Here is a 15980-nt window from a genome sequence, read left to right as displayed (position 1 = left end):
GAGAGATTATTGAAAGGGTGTTGAGCGTTGGTAAATAGTTATTCTACCCTCTGGTACAGTGAGACCAGAGTGATCTGACAGCGGAGTAGAGAGTTATTCTACCTCTGGTACAGTCAGACAGTGATCTGAAATCAGAGTAGAGAGTTATTCTACCCTCTGGTACAGTCAGACCAGAGTGAGGCCAGGCTGAATCTGTAGCTCCAGACGCGAGGCCAGCTGAATCGTAGCTCCAGGCCGAGCAGCTGAATTGTAGCTCCAGGCAGCGAGGCCAGGCTGAATCTGTAGCTCCAGGCCAGCGAGGCCAGGCTGAATCTGTAGCTCCAGGCCCGGCAGCGAGGCAGGCTGAAATCTGTAGCTCCAGGCCCAGGCAGCGAGGCCAGGCTGAATCTGTAGCTCAGGCCCAGGCAGCGAGGCCAGGCTGAATCTGTAGCTCTAGGCAGCGAGCCAGGCTGAATCTGTAGTTAGGCAGCGAGGCCAGGTGAATCTGTAGCTCAGGCAGCGAGACCAGGCTGAATCTGTAGCTCAAGGCAGCGAGGCCAGGCTGAATCTGTAGCTCCAGGCAGCGAGACCAGGCTGAATCTGTAGCTCCAGGCCCAGGCAGCGAGGCCAGGCTGAATCTGTAGCTCCAGGCCCAGGCAGCGAGGCCAGGCTGAATCTGTAGCTCCAGCCCAGGCAGCGAGGCCAGGCTGAATCTGTAGCTCCAGGCAGCGAGACCAGGCTGAATCTGTAGCTCAAGGCAGCGAGGCCAGGCTGAATCTGTAGCTCCAGGCAGCGAGACCAGGCTGAATCTGTAGCTCAAGGCAGCGAGGCCAGGCTGAATCTGTAGCCCCAGGCAGCGAGCGGGCTGAATCTGTAGCCCCAGCAGGAGGCCAGGCTGAATCTGTAGCTCCAGGCAGCGAGGCCAGCAGCGAGGCCGGGCTGAATCTGTAGCTCCAGGCAGCGGGGCCAGGCAGCGAGGCCAGGCTGAATCTGTAGCTCCAGGCAGCGAGGCCAGGCTGAATCTGTAGCTCCAGGCAGCGAGGCCGGCTGAATCTGTAGCTCCAGGCAGCGAGGCCCAGGCTGAATTCTGTAGCTCAGGCAGCGGGCCGGGCTGAATATGTACTCCAGGCAGCGAGGACGGGCTGAATCTGTAGCTCCAGGCAGCGAGGCCGGGCTGAATCTGTAGCAGCTCCAGGCAGCGAGGCCAGGCAGCGAGGCAGGCTGAATCTGTAGCTCCAGGCAGCGAGGCCGGGCTGAATCTGTAGCTCCAGGCAGCGAGGCGGGCTGAATCTGTAGCTCCAGGCAGCGAGGCCGGGCTGAATCTGTAGTCCAGGCAGCGAGGCCGGGCTGAATCTGTAGCTCCAGGCAGCGGGCCAGGCAGCGAGGCCAGGCTGAATCTGTAGCTCAGGCAGCGAGGCCGGGCTGAATCTGTAGCTCCAGGCAGCGAGGCCGGGCTGAATCTGTAGCTCCAGGCAGCGAGGCCGGGCTGAATATGTAGCTCCAGGCAGCGAGGACGGCTGAATCTGTAGCTCCAGGCAGCGAGGCCGGGCTGAATCTGTAGCTCCAGGCAGCGAGGCCGGGCTGAATCTGTAGCTCCAGGCAGCGAGGCCGGGCTGAATCTGTAGCTCCGGCAGCGAGGCCAGGCTGAATCTGTAGCTCCAGGCCCAGGCAGCGAGGCGGCTGAATCTGTAGCTCCAGGCCCATGCAGCGAGGCCAGGCTGAATCTGTAGCTCCAGGCCCAGTAGCGAGGCCAGCCTGAATCTGTAGCTCCAGACAGCGGAGGCCAGGCGGAATCTGTAGCTCCAGGCAGCGAGGCCAGGCTGAGCTGTAGCTCCAGGCAGCGAGGCCAGGCTGAATCTGTAGCTCCAGGCAGCGAGGCCGGCTGAATCTGTAGCTCCAGGCAGCGAGCGGCTGAATCTGTAGCTCCAGGCCAGGCGCGAGGCCAGGCTGAATCTGTAGCTCCAGGCCCAGGCAGCGAGGCCAGGCTGAATCTGTAGCTCCAGGCAGCGAGACCAGGCTGAATCTGTAGCTCAAGGCAGCGAGGCCAGGCTGAATCTGTAGCCCCAGGCAGCGAGGCCGGCTGAATCTGTAGCCCCAGGCAGCGAGGCCAGGCTGAATCTGTAGCTCCAGGCAGCGAGGCCAGGCAGCGAGGCCGGGCTGAATCTGTAGCTCCAGGCAGCGGGGCCAGGCAGCGAGGCCAGGCTGAATCTGTAGCTCCAGGCAGCGAGGCCAGGCAGCGAGGCCGGCTGAATCTGTAGCTCCAGGCAGCGGGGCAGAGCAGCAGGCCAGGCTGAATCTGTAGCCCCAGGCAGCGAGGCCAGGCTGAATCTGTAGCTCCAGGCAGCGAGGCCAGGCAGGCGAGGCCGGGCTGAATCTGTAGCTCCAGGCAGCGGGGCAAGGCAAGCGAGGCCAGGCTGAATCTGTAGCTCCAGGCAGCGAGGCCAGGCTGAATCTGTAGCTCCAGGCAGCGAGGCGGGCTGAACTCTGTAGCTCCAGGCAGCGAGGCCGGGCTGAATCTGTAGCTCCAGGCAGCGAGGCCGGGCTGAATATGTAGCTCCAGGCAGCGAGGACGGGCTGAATCTGTAGCTCCAGGCAGCGAGGCCGGGCTGAATCTGTAGCTCCAGGCAGCGAGGCAGGCAGCGAGGCCAGGCTGAATCTGTAGCTCCAGGCAGCGAGGCCGGGCTGAATCTGTAGCTCCAGGCAGCGAGGCCGGGCTGAATCTGTAGCTCCAGGCAGCGAGGCCGGGCTGAATCTGTAGCTCCAGGCAGCGAGGCCGGGCTGAATATGTAGCTCCAGGCAGCGAGGACGGGCTGAATTGTAGCTCCAGGCAGCGGAGGCCGGGCTGAATCTGTAGCTCCAGGCAGCGAGGCCGGGCTGAATCTGTAGCTCCAGGCAGCGAGGCCAGGCTGAAATCTGTAGCTCCAGGCAGCGAGGCCGGGCTGAATCTGTAGCTCCAGGCAGCGAGGCCGGGCTGAATCTGTAGCTCCAGGCAGCGAGGCCGGGCTGAATCTGTAGCTCCAGGCAGCGAGGCCGGGCTGAATCTGTAGCTCCAGCAGCGAGGCAGCAGGCTGAATCTGTAGCTCCAGGCCAGGCAGCGAGGCCAGGCTGAATCTGTAGCTCCAGGCCCATGCAGCGAGGCCAGGCTGAATCTGTAGCTCCAGGCCCAGTTAGCGAGGCCAGGCTGAATCTGTAGCTCCAGACAGCGAGGCCAGCGGAATCTGTAGCCCAGGCAGGCGAGGCCAGGCTGAATCTGTAGCTCCAGGCAGCGAGGCCAGGCTGAATCTGTAGCTCAGGCAGCGAGGCCAGGCTGAATCTGTAATTCCAGGCAGCGAGGCCAGGCTGAATCTGTAGCTCCAGGCAGCGAGGCCAGGCTGAATTGTAGCTCCAGGCAGCGAGGCCAGGCTGAATCTGTAGCTCCAGGCAGCGAGGCAGGCTGAATCTGTAGCTCCAAGCAGCGAGGCCAGGCTGAATCTGTAGCCCCAGGCAGCGAGACCAGGCTGAATCTGTAGCTCCAGGCAGCGAGGCCGGGCTGAATCTGTAGCTCCAGGCAGCGAGGCCGGGCTGAATCTGTAGCTCCGCAGGCGGAAGCCGGGCTGAATCTGTAGCTCCAGGCAGCGAGGCCGGGCTGAATCTGTAGCTCCAGCAGCGAGGCCGGGCTGAATCTGTAGCTCAGGCAGCGAGGCCGGCTGAATCTGTAGCTCCGGCAGCGAGGCCGGGCTGAATCTGTAGCTCCAGGCCCAGGCAGCGAGGCCAGGCAGCGAGGCAGGCTGAATCTGTAGCTCCAGGCAGCGAGGCCAGGCTGAATCTGTAGCTCCAGGCAGCGAGGCCAGGCTGAATCTGTAGTTCCAGGCAGCGAGGCCGGGCAGCGAGGCCAGGCAGCGAGGCCAGCTGAATCTGTAGTTCCAGGCAGCGAGGCCGGGCAGCGAGGCCAGGCTGAATCTGTAGCTCCAGGCAGCGAGGCCAGGGCTGGAATCTGTAGCTCCAGGCAGCGAGGCCGGGCTGAATCTGTAGCTCCAGGCAGCGAGGCCGGGCTGAATCTGTAGCCTCAGGCCCAGGCAGCCAGGCCAGGCAGCGAGGCCAGGCAGCGAGGCCAGGCAGCGAGGCCAGGCTGAATCTGTAGCTCCAGGCAGCGAGGCCAGGCAGCGAGGCCAGGCTGAATCTGTAGTTCCACTCCTTCCACTGAGGGATCAAACAGGCGGCACACATGTGAGCCAGACACCCCACCGAGACCCATTAACACTATAACAACCAGCGCCTGCTGGAATCCAGAGCAGTCACTTACACCCATAATCTTTTCAGGGAGGATGCAGAGCCAGGCCGACACACACAGGGCCAGGCCGACACACACAGGGCCAGACCCCCCCCAAACACACTGCATGCCAACATGGCTTGGCTTGTTACCCTGTTGGAATAGCTGCCAGTAACTTAGACGTCAATACCTCCCTCTGGCAGGCCTTGGAGAGAGGAGAGCACAAAGAGGGGGACACAGAGAGAGGATGGGGGGGACAGAGAGAGAGGGGGACACAGAGAGAGGATGGGGGGACACAGAGAGAGGATGGGGGGGACACAGAGAGAGGATGGGGGGGACACAGAGAGAGGATGGGGGGACACAGAGAGAGGATGGGGGGGACACAGAGAGAGGATGGGGGACACAGAGAGAGGATGGGGGGGCACAGAGAGGGGAGGAGGGGGGGACACAGAGAGAGGAGGGGGGACAGAGAGAGGGGGCACACGTTAGCCCTCCTGCTAAACCCATCACAGCGCTACGTTTCACCTTAACCCTCCTGCTAGAAACCAGAGGTAGGAACTGGAGTAGGGCGGTCGGTATATCGTATTTTACTATATACGACAACGATGCTGTTCTCACTTTGCTTCATAATATAATCCACTAGTGTTCTATAAATACACTATTAGGTGTTTCTCTTACATCTGTAAACACTAGCTAGCCTATTCTTAGCAAGTTGTGGCTAATCGCTAGTTGGCTGGCTAGCTAGTAAATGCACGAGTCAGACCAAATGTAGCTAGCTAGTAAATGTACAGAGTCAGACCAAATGTAGCTAGCTAGTAAATGTACAGTCAGACCAAACGTAGCTAGCTAGTAAATGTACAGAGTCAGACCAAACGTAGCTAGCTAGTAAATGTACAGAGTCAGACAACGTAGCTAGCTAGTAAATGTACAGAGTCAAACCAACGTAGCTAGCTATAAATGCACAGAGTCAGCCCAAACGTAGCTAGCTAGTAAATGCACAGAGTCAGCCCAACGGTAGCTAGCTAGTAAATGTACAGAGTCAGCCAACCGTAGCTAGTAGATAATGTACAGAGTCAGACCAACCGTAGCTAGCTAGTAAATGCACAGAGTCAGACCAACCGTAGCTAGCTAGTAAATGCAGAGGGTCAGACCACCGTAGCTAGCTAGTAAATGACAGAGTCAAACATACCAAACGTAGCTAGCTAGTAAATGTACAGAGTCAGACCAAACGTAGCTAGCTATACAGCCTGATACCAGTGATGGTGTAGGCCTAAATCACCATGTCGTTTGTGCAACAGTATCTTCTAAATCAAAGATGAATAGGTGAAGCATGAATATGTTAGCTAGAGAGCATATTCAATGTAGCCAAAGATTATAGGGTCCCCTAGGAAACACTTACCAACACTTTGGTTCCTACCATGTCACAACTCGTCCTCCCTGGCATTTTGATTCGTTGTCATGTCAAACGATGCTGTATTCAAAGTGTTCACTATTATATTCTAACTACAGAATTTAAATAATCATTCTATTTCCATGATTCCACTTAGTTCACCCAAGTGTTTGATCTAAATCGCTAGTCAAATCTCAATTGCAACATTTGGTTAAAATAAGGCCTAGATTTGTTGCGAATATCCTGGAGCCCTTCGTGGCAGCGTGGAAATGATCTCAAATGAATGACGGAAATATAGAAAATTGTTTTAATTTTGCAGGTGCGGCAGGTAGCCTAGTGGTTATTATGGGGTGGCAGGTAGCCTAGTGGTTATTATGGGGTCGGCAGGTAGCCTAGTGGTTATTATGGGGTCGGCAGGTAGCCTGGCGGTTAGAGCAGGAAGCCTGGCGGTTAGAGCAGGTAGCCTGGCGGTTAGAGCAGGTAGCCTGGCGGTTAGAGCAGGTAGCCTGGCGGTTAGAGCAGGTAGCCTAGCGGTTAGAGCAGGTAGCCTAGCGGTTAGAGCGATGGGCCAGTAACCAAAAGGTTGCTAGATCAAATCCCTGAGCTGACAAGGTAAAAATATGTCGTTCTGCCCCTGAACAAGGCAGTTAACACACTGTTCCCCGGGAGGCCGTCATTGTAAAATAAGAATTTGTTCTCAACTGACTTACCTAGTTAAATAAAAGGTTACATAAAAAAATTCTAATAATTGAACAGTATAAACCAATCCGAATGGAGAAAGATCGATTGAAATTACTTATGTGTGTTGCCACCCTCGGGCCACGCACAACTCAAAGCAAATTTAAAATTTGTATTGCTCAAAAACAAAAATGTAAAAATACTGTGATATATTTTGGCCATGTTGGCCAGCCCTAAACTGGAGTCTGGGAAGGATGGTCTGAAAGTCAACCTGGATCAAAGCTCTCCTAGTGGGTGTAGGATAACACTAGTAGCTCCTGCTCCTGGGGAGGGACCAGGGGTAGAGTACTGCAATAGACACAATGGCCCATAGCCTTAGAGGGGCTGAGAAATTAAAGGTGGCCATTACCCTCAGCTATAGGACGACCCGGGGGCCTTACCCTCAGCTATAGGACGACCGGGGGCCATTACCCTCAGCTATAGGGCGACCGGGGGCCATTACCCTCAGCTATAGGGTGACCGGGGGCCATTACCCTCAGCTATAGGACGACCGGGGGCCATTACCCTCAGCTATAGGACGACCGGGGGCATTACCCTCAGCTATAGGACGACCGGGGGCCATTACCCTCAGCTATAGGGCGACCGGGGGCCATTACCCTCAGCTATAGGGTGACCGGGGGCCATTACCCTCAGCTATAGGGCGACCGGGGCCATTACCCTCAGCTATAGGGCGACCGGGCCATTACCCTCAGCTATAGGGTGACCGGGGCCATTACCCTCAGCTATAGGGCGACCGGGGCCATTACCCTCAGCTATAGGGTGACCAGGGGCCATTACCCTCAGCTATAGGGTGACTAGGGGCCATTACCCTCAGCTATAGGCGCGGGGCCATTACCTCAGCTATGGGTGACCAGGGGCCATTACCCTCAGCTATAGGGTGACTAGGGACCATTACCCTCAGCTATAGGGTGACTAGGGACCATTACCCTCAGCTATAGGACGACCGGGGGCCATTACCCTCAGCTATAGGATGACCGGGGCCATTACCCTCAGCTATAGTGTGACTAGGGGTCATGGTTTAGTGGGGGGGGGGGGGGGGGGGTGATGGGCTACACGTGTTACCTGAGGAGAGAGTCGGCTTTCAGCTGAGTGGGGGTGAGGGTGTATGGGAGCTCAGGCCAGCCCTCCAGTATGGTCCAGCATCCACAGTATCAGATTCCTCTTGAAGCCTTGTCTGGCTTCACTCTCAGGTTACCCAGAGGTTCACCTGGTCAGCCCTGCCTAGTAACACTAGTCCCCTCTAGGTCACCACAGCCCCACCGTGACCCTCCTGGGAGAATCAAACTCTCCTCAGTCACATCCTGAGGGCTTCCAAAAAGAGACCTGAGCCCAGCAACTAGCATAACCAATAATACACAATCATTAGACTGCCCCCCCCACCTGTTCAGGTGGTTTTTCTGAGGTCTTGGTGATTTATTTTGATTTTCCCATGATGTCAAGCAAAGAGGCACTGAGTTTGAAGGTGGCCTTGAAATACATCCCATATGACTCAAATGATGTCAATTAGCCTATCAGAAGCTTCTAAAGCCATGAAATCATTTTCTGGAATTTTCCAAGCGGTTTTAAAGGCACAGTCAACTTAGTGTATGTAAACTTCTGACCCACTGGAATTGTGATACAGTGAATTATAAGTGAATATATCTGTCTGTAAACAATTGTTGGAAAATGACTTGTGTCATGCACAAAGTAGATGCCCTAACCGACTTGCAAAACTATAGTTTGGTTAACAAGAAATGTGTGGAGTGGTTGAAAAACGAGTTTTAATGACTCCAACCTCAGTGTATGTAACTTCTGACTTCAACTGTATCTTCATCTCAGCTGAAGAAAGACTGTTTGAGATTTGACAAGCAGCTGATTCAAAATGGAACTGTGTGACATAAATGTATGTGACGATAGTGTCCTGTCCAGCGCACTGAGGCGACTAGCCATGAAGAGACGCAAACCAATTCACATCCCACTCACCAGAGAGCAGACTGGTGAAATGTAAACAACAGTGACAACAGCCGTGTCCACTGACCAGTCCTAGAGTAAACAAACAGTGACAACAGTCCGTGTCCACTGACGCAGTAACAGAGTAAACAAACAGTGTCAACAGCCTGTGTCCACTGACCAGTACAGAGTAAACAAACAGTGTCAACAGCTGTGTCCACTGACCAGTACAGAGTAAACAAACAGTGTCAACAGCCGTGTCCACTGACCAGTACAGAGTAAACAACAGTGTCAACAGCCGTGTCCACTGACCAGTACAGAGTAAACAAACAGTGTCAACAGCCGTGTCTACTGACCAGTACAGAGTAAACAAAGTGTTTACAGCTGTGTCCACTGACCAGTACAGATTACACTGTCCAGTAGACAGTAAATCTCTAAGCGACATATTAGTAGCGTAAATCTAGACCAGGTACAGACATATTAGCCTAGCGTAAATCTAGACCAGGTACAGACATATTAGCCTAGCGTAAAAAATCCTCCAGACGGAGACACGTCCCTGTACCTCCAGCCTGCACTGTTCCTAACGTTCTGTATCCTCAGACAGACACACTCCACCTGCACTCCAGCCTCACTGTTCCCTAACGTTCTAGTATCCTCCAGACAGAGAACACGTCCTGTACCTCAGCCTGCACTGTTCCCTAAACGTTCTAGTATCCTCCAGACAGAGACACGTCCCTGTACCTCCAGCCTGCACTGTTCCCTAACGTTCTCGTATCCTCCAGACGGAGACACGTCCCTGTACCTCCAGCCTGCACTGTTCCCTAACGTTCTAGTTCCTCCAGACGGAGAGACACGTCCCTGTACCTCCAGCCTGCACTGTTCCCTAACGTTCTAGTATCCTCCAGACAGAGACACGTCCCTGTACCTCAGCCTGCACTGTTCCCTAACGTTCTAGTATCCTCCAGACAGAGAGACACGTCCCTGTACCTCCAGCCTGCACTGTTCCCTAACGTTCTAGTATCTCTCCAGACGGAGACACACGTCCCTGTACCTCCAGCCTGCACTGTTCCTAACGTTCTAGTTCCTCCAGACAGAGACGTCCCTGTACCTCCAGCCTGCACTGTTCCCTAACGTTCTAGTATCCTCCAGACGGACACACGTCCCTGTACCTCCAGCCTGCACTGTTCCCTAACGTTCTGTATCCTCCAGACAGAGACACGTCCCTGTACCTCAGCCTGCACTGTTCCCTAACGTTCTAGTATCCTCCAGACGGACACACGTCCCTGTACCTCCAGCCTGCACTGTTCCCTAACGTTCTAGTATCCTCCAGACAGAGACACACGTCCCTGTACCTCCAGCCTGCACTGTTCCCTAACGTTCTAGTATCCTCCAGACGGAGACACACGTCCCTGTACCTCCAGCCTGCACTGTTCCCTAACGTTCTAGTATCCTCCAGAGGAGACACGTCCCTGTACTCCAGCCTGCACTGTTCCCTAACGTTCTAGTATCCTCCAGACAGAGACACGTCCCTGTACCTCCAGCCTGCACTGTTCCCTAACGTTCTAGTATCCTCCAGACGGAGACACGTCCTGTACCTCCAGCCTGCACTGTCCCTAACGTTCTAGTATCCTCCAGACGAGAGACACGTCCCTGTACCTCCAGCCTGCACTGTTCCCTAACGTTCTAGTATCCTCCAGACGGACGGATACGTCTGTTCGAGGGAGAAGCTCTTGGTTTTGAACCTTGCAACCAATCCAGGTAAGGGACAAAGGTGAGATACGAGCGCAGTAACACACTCCTCCTCCTCCCAGACCAAGCCGGGTCCAGGTAGTTCTACTGAGCACTACTTGTCAGGTACTCACCCTCTCCCCGGGTCCAGAGAGATGGCTGGGGCTGGTCCAGGTCCTGCCAGAAGAGAACTCTCCGTAACGATCCATCCAGCTCAGCCACCTCTATCCGATTGGTCTCGGAGTCTGTCCAGTACAGCTTCTTGCCTAACCAATCACAGGCCAGGCCGTCCGGCGACGCCAGCCCGATACAACCACGGTCTGGGCCGCCGCCGCCGTGCCGGGCCCTGTTGGTTGAAGGTGGTGCGTTTGATGGCCTCCTCGCTGACGTCACTCCAGTAGACCAATCCCTGAGCGTATACGTAATCCAACAGCGGCGGCGTCCTCCAGACCCCACCACCACCGTGGGTTGGCCCTGCCGTGGCCGCATCCACCAGCCGCAGGTCCCGCCGGTTGGCATACAGCAGGAGGGGTACACCTGGTGGGGGGGAATAGGGTCAGACAGAAATACTACATAGTACTATGACACCCTACAGTACTATAACCACCCTACAGTCCTTCGACCCCCTACACACCCCTACAGTACGACACCCCTACGACCCCCCTGCAGTCCTACGACCCCCCTGCAGTCCTGCGACCCCCCTGCAGTCCTACTGGGCTGTGTTCAAAAGTAGTAGTCAGTAGTAGTCAGCCAGGGGACAGATAACCAAGTCAGCCCGGGGGCGACAGATAACCAAGTCAGCCCGGGGGACGACAGATAACCAAGTCAGCCCGGGGGACGACAGATAACCAAGTCAGCCGGGGGACGACAGATAAGCAAGTCAGCCGGGGGACAGATAACCAAGTCAGCCCGGGGGACAGATAACCAAGTCAGCCCGGGGGACAGATGACCAAGTCAGCCGGGGGCAGATGAGCCAGATGCAAAAACCGCTGTCTGTTTCAACATCAACCAACTGAGGAGAAATGTTAACTCCATTAGGTTAGAGCCTGATCTACTCCTCTCTGTAGTGACTAGAGGTCGACTCTCTAGTAGTGACCTCTAACCATTATAGGGGATATCACACTACAAACAGATTCAACAACTTGCTAGAGGCAGCTCGTTCTTCACAGACTGAAACGTCTCTGAACAAGGTCCAAACTTGAGTTATCCTCCTCCATGTTGTCTTGAGACAGGGCTTTCTGATCAAAAACACCAGGTTTCTGATCCCATAAACACCAGGGCTTTCTGATCCCATAAACACCAGGGCTTTCTGATCCATAAACACCAGGGCTTTCTGATCCAAAAACACAGGGCTTTCTGATCCCAAAAAACCAGGGCTTTCTGATCCCAAAACACCAGGGCTTTCTGATCCCATAAACACAAGGGCTTTCTGATCCCATAAACACCAGGGCTTTCTGATCCCAAAACACCAGGGCTTTCTGATCCCAAAAACACCAGGGCTTTTCTGATCCAAAAACACCAGTGCTTTCTGATCCAAAAACACCAGTGATTTCTGAGAACAGTTGAATGAAAGTTCAACCACTTCACTCTGCTTTTCCTTTCCTCCACGTCATCCAATATGGCTGCCAGATGGCGAGCGAGAGGGTCGAGCCTACTGTAGCCAGTATTACTGCTCAATACTACTCAGACGTGACTACAACTATCAAAATCACATAGGGAATATGAGTGTCACTTGGGATTCAGCCTATGGGTCCGGGTCCAAGGTAGTAGTGGACTATTATAGGGAATGGGGAGCCACTTGGGATTCAGCCTATGGGTCCGGGTCCAAGGMAGTAGTGGACTATTATAGGGAATAGGGAGTCACTTGGGATTCAGCCTATGGGTCCGGGTCCAAGGTAGTAGTGGACTATTATAGGGAACGGGGAGCCACTTGGGAACCACTGAATTCAATACCACTCAGACCCGACTGAAAACATTCACATCACATCGTATCTGAACACTAGTTTCAGAGTACACGGTGATAAACCTATTTCGCAATAATAGTCCATCTATGCCAACTAAATATGACGGGCACTTACTTCACTGAACGGCAGGAGCAAACTAAATCGTCTTGACACTGGTTTGGCAGTTAGAGCGCCTCTGATTCTACCAAAGGCTTGAATAAACTGCAGTCTACTTTGACATCTCGTAGGCGGATTTAAACCTTTTATATCAAAAACTGGGGAATGCCAAAGACGTGATGGGTGTGACTCCTGGGAGAGAGACTTCCCCCTCCATAGTTCAACACAGTGACCTCACGTGCCTTACTCTACTAGACAGAGACCAATGAATTGGGTTTGTGTGAGAATGAGACATAGTCCAGATTGAATTAGGTTTATGTGAGAATGAGACGTAGTCCAGATTGAATGCAGTTTATGTGAGAATMAGACGTAGTCCAGATTGAATGAGGTTTGTGTGAGAATGAGACGCAGTCCAGATTGAATGAGGTTTATGTGAGAATGAGACGTAGTCCAGATTGAATGAGGTTTGTGTGAGAATGAGACGTAGTCCAGATTGAATGAGGTTTGTGTGAGAATGAGACGTAGTCCAGTTGACATGAGTTTTGTGTGAGAATGAGACGTAGTCCAAGATTAAAGCTCCCGTTGCAAATTGTGTGAACAAGGAATCCATGATTATTTTAACAGATGTTTACACGGTCACCATGCAGTGTAAAACTAATATTTAAGTACAAATCGGCCTTGACGTATTCGTATATAGCTGTTAGAGAACTACAATCCACATTAGCCTAGTTACTTACAAGACTTTGTAGAAAGTTATGCCAATAAATTATGAAAGCAACGCCAATGAACGTCCTCTGTTCTAACGTTGTTCATGCGGTATCCCCGTTTTATATTGTAACTAGTTAGCTACTTTTATATATTTGACTTGCAAAAAGTAGTTAGTTACTCACTCTTTCCAAATGAACGTATGCAACAAATGTGTATTTTCTGTGGAGGCACATTTTAACGTTTAAAATGTAACATATGCAGTCGACATTATTGTTAGCACTGTTTACGTAGCAGACTTAGCTAGGTATCAGGGTCTCTCTGGTTGGCTAAGATAGTTAGTTAAATCACAACAGTAACTGTAGAAAATATCTGCCGTGGCTTAAACGGGTGTGAAATACTACAAACAACTAGTAAAATCACTGCTAACTTAACTAAAATGTTGCAAACCAACAAAACAGTGGAAATAAAAATGACTAGCTAGTTAACAATCATCGGATAGCCACCTAGCTAGTTCAATAGATACAGGCATTCAACACAGGTAGCAAGGCGCTATGGAAAACACTGTGTTGTAGTTAGCCATCCTGCTAACGTTAGCTAGTACAGTAGATACAGGCATTCAACACAGGTAGCAAGGCGCTATGGAAAACACTGTGTTGTAGTTAGCCATCCTGCTAACGTTAGCTGTTACAGTAGATACAGGCATTCAACACAGGTAGCAAGGCGCTATGGAAAACACTGTGTTGTGTGGTTAGCCATCCTGCTAACGTTAGCTAGTTACAGTAGATACAGGCATTCAACACAGGTAGCAAGGCGCTATGGAAAACACTGTGTGTAGTTAGCCATCTGCTAACGTTAGCTAGTTACAGTAGATACAGGCATTCAACACAGGTTCACGCAAGTAGCTAGTTACAGTAGATACAGGCATTTAAACACAGGTAGCAAGGCGCTATGGAAAACACTGTGTTGTAGTTAGCCATCCTGCTAACGTTAGCTAGTTACAGTAGATACAGGCATTAACACAGGTAGCAAGGCGCTATGGAAAACACTGTGTTGTAGTTAGCCATCCTGGCTAACGTTAGCTAGCTACTCCTGATGATGAGCAAATCACATCCCCTTCAACTGGGCCCCCACTAATGAGCAAGCGCGGCCATTGCAAAGAAAGAGCCCACATTCTGAACACTAGGTCCCCTCCTCTGGAAACCATATCCCCCCACCCCCCAACTTTCCACGGAAGAAAAAAACAAAAACAAGCAAAAAGATCCAAAACTCACCTCGTATTAGCAAACAAAAACTACATAACAACAGAGTCCGTAGCACGGCGCCCATCTTTCTGCCTCTTTCTCAACCCCGGCCGCTCCTGTTCAGCGCAGGCTTCGCATTGGCTGTGTCCTATTCCTCGACGGAACTGTTAGATTTTTGTAACAATATTGGTTTGTTTCTGGCTACAATGTAACTCTGATTATTCTCAGCTCCATTTCTACTACGTCGGATTCAGGCTCGGTGGCGCTGCGATTCATTCTCCTGCCTGAGCGCAACGTCTCCTTCCGCCCGGGAGGAGAACATGCCAACCCTCCCCCTCCCTTTACCTTCTTCTCCTTCCCCTCCGTCTCTTTCTCGCTGCCTATTGTTGGACTTCATTAACATGCAGCCCTCTCGTCAGCGGATTTCAACACATTCAAAATCTCTACGGTGGCTGAAAAAATCACGCAAAACGATAGGTCAGACACTTGCTCCCGGTCGAAGACAGAAAACCTGGTCTAATACACAATTGTTTGAGTGTGAAAGATACACATTCCGAAGGGACTATTTTCTGCCGGAGTACACGGTGCCTCTTCGTTTAGAATAACATACCCCTATGACCCTACCTCGGCTGCTGGCCGGATCTCTTTCACTCCCTGAAGAGAAACAGAGGAAGGAGAAGAGAGGGGGGAATGGTATTATCATGCATATATACTGAACCAAAATAGAACAGCAACAATGTAAAGTGTTTGGTCCCGTGTTTCAGGAGCTGAAATAAAAGATCCCCAGAAATTTTCCATAGAGAATAAAATGCATATTTCTCTCAAATTATGGGACACCATTTTGTTTTATGTCGCTGTTAAGTGAGCATTTCTCCTTTGCCAAGATAATCCATCCACCTGAACAGGTGTGCATATCGAGAAAACTGATTAAACAGCGTGATCATTACCCAGGTGCACTTGTCCTGGGGAAAATAAAAAGCTACTAAATGTAAAAGTTTTGTCCCACAACACAATGGCCACAGATGTCTCAAGTTTTGGAGGGGCGTGTGCAATTGGCATGCTGACTGCAGGAATGTCCACCAGAGATGTTGCCAGAGAATCAAATGTTAATTTCTCTGCCATACCGCCGCCTCCATTGTCATTTTAGAGAAATTTGCCAGCCCAGGACCTCCACATCCGGCTTCATCACCTGAGACCAGCCACCTGGACAGCTGATAAACTGTAGGTTTGCACAAATGAAGAATTTCTGCACAAACTGTGAAGAAACCCGTCTTCAGGGAAGCTCGTCATCCTCACCAGGGTCTTGACTGGAGAAGCGTGCTCTTCAACAGATTAGTCCCGGTTTCGCACTGTACCGGGGCACAGATGGCAGATTCATGTCATTGTGTGGGCGAGCGGTTTTCTGTGTCATGAGATCTCATGATGAGATCCTGATTGCCTTTGTCGTGCCATTCATCTGCCACCATCACTCTTGTTTCAGCAGGATAATGCACCGGCCCCCAGTCCGCAAGGATCTGTACACAATTCCTGGAAAGCTGTAAATGTCCCAGTTTCTCATGGCCTGCATACTCACCAGACACGTCACCCCATTGAGCATGTTTGGGATGCTCGGATCGACGTGTACAACAGCGTGTTGTCCAGTTCCTGCCAATATCCAGCAATTCGCACAGCCATTGAAGAGGAGTGGGCCAACATTCCACCGGCCACAATCAACAGCCTATCAAACTCGATGTGAAGGAGATGTAATCGTACTGCATGAGGCAAATGGTGGTCACACCAGATACAGACTGCTTTGTTTTATTAAAGGTATCTGTGACCAACAGATGCATATCTTATTCCCAGTCATGTGAAATAAATAGATTAGGTCCTAATGAATTTTATTATATTGAACTGATTTCCTTCAACGAACCGTAACTCAGTCAAATCTGTGAAATCGTTGCATGTGGTTTATATTTGTG

At 52.2% G+C, this 15980-nt stretch overlaps 1 protein-coding gene across 1 annotated transcript; it reads right to left on the bottom strand.

Annotated features, from left to right (window-relative positions):
• Positions 1-10145: 10145 nt before the first annotated feature.
• On the bottom strand, positions 10146-14203 carry LOC112078804 (low-density lipoprotein receptor-related protein 6). Its single transcript, XM_024144928.2, has 2 exons — positions 14053-14203; positions 10146-10550 (listed from the first exon to the last, which is right to left on the bottom strand). Exons 1-2 carry the CDS (start codon positions 14105-14107, stop codon positions 10288-10290), a joined length of 318 nt encoding a protein of 105 aa, XP_024000696.1. The 5' UTR covers positions 14108-14203; the 3' UTR covers positions 10146-10287.
• Positions 14204-15980: the final 1777 nt, after the last annotated feature.

Source organism: Salvelinus sp. IW2-2015, unplaced genomic scaffold, assembly GCF_002910315.2.
Source record: "Salvelinus sp. IW2-2015 unplaced genomic scaffold, ASM291031v2 Un_scaffold6305, whole genome shotgun sequence".
In the NCBI taxonomy this organism is placed as follows: domain Eukaryota; kingdom Metazoa; phylum Chordata; class Actinopteri; order Salmoniformes; family Salmonidae; genus Salvelinus; species Salvelinus sp. IW2-2015.
The sequence above is the reverse complement of the archived record's forward strand: the minus strand, read 5'-3'. Positions and strand labels throughout refer to the sequence as shown.

Excerpts from the sequence above, each read along its gene's own strand:
- LOC112078804 (XM_024144928.2), bottom strand. The coding sequence starts at position 14,107 with ATGGGCGCCGTGCTACGGACTCTGTTGTTATGTAGTTTTTGTTTGCTA. Across the intron at positions 10,551-14,052 it reads TTTTTGTTTGCTAATACGAG|GTGTACCCCTCCTGCTGTAT; the intron begins GTGAGTTTTGGA and ends CCCCCCCACCAG.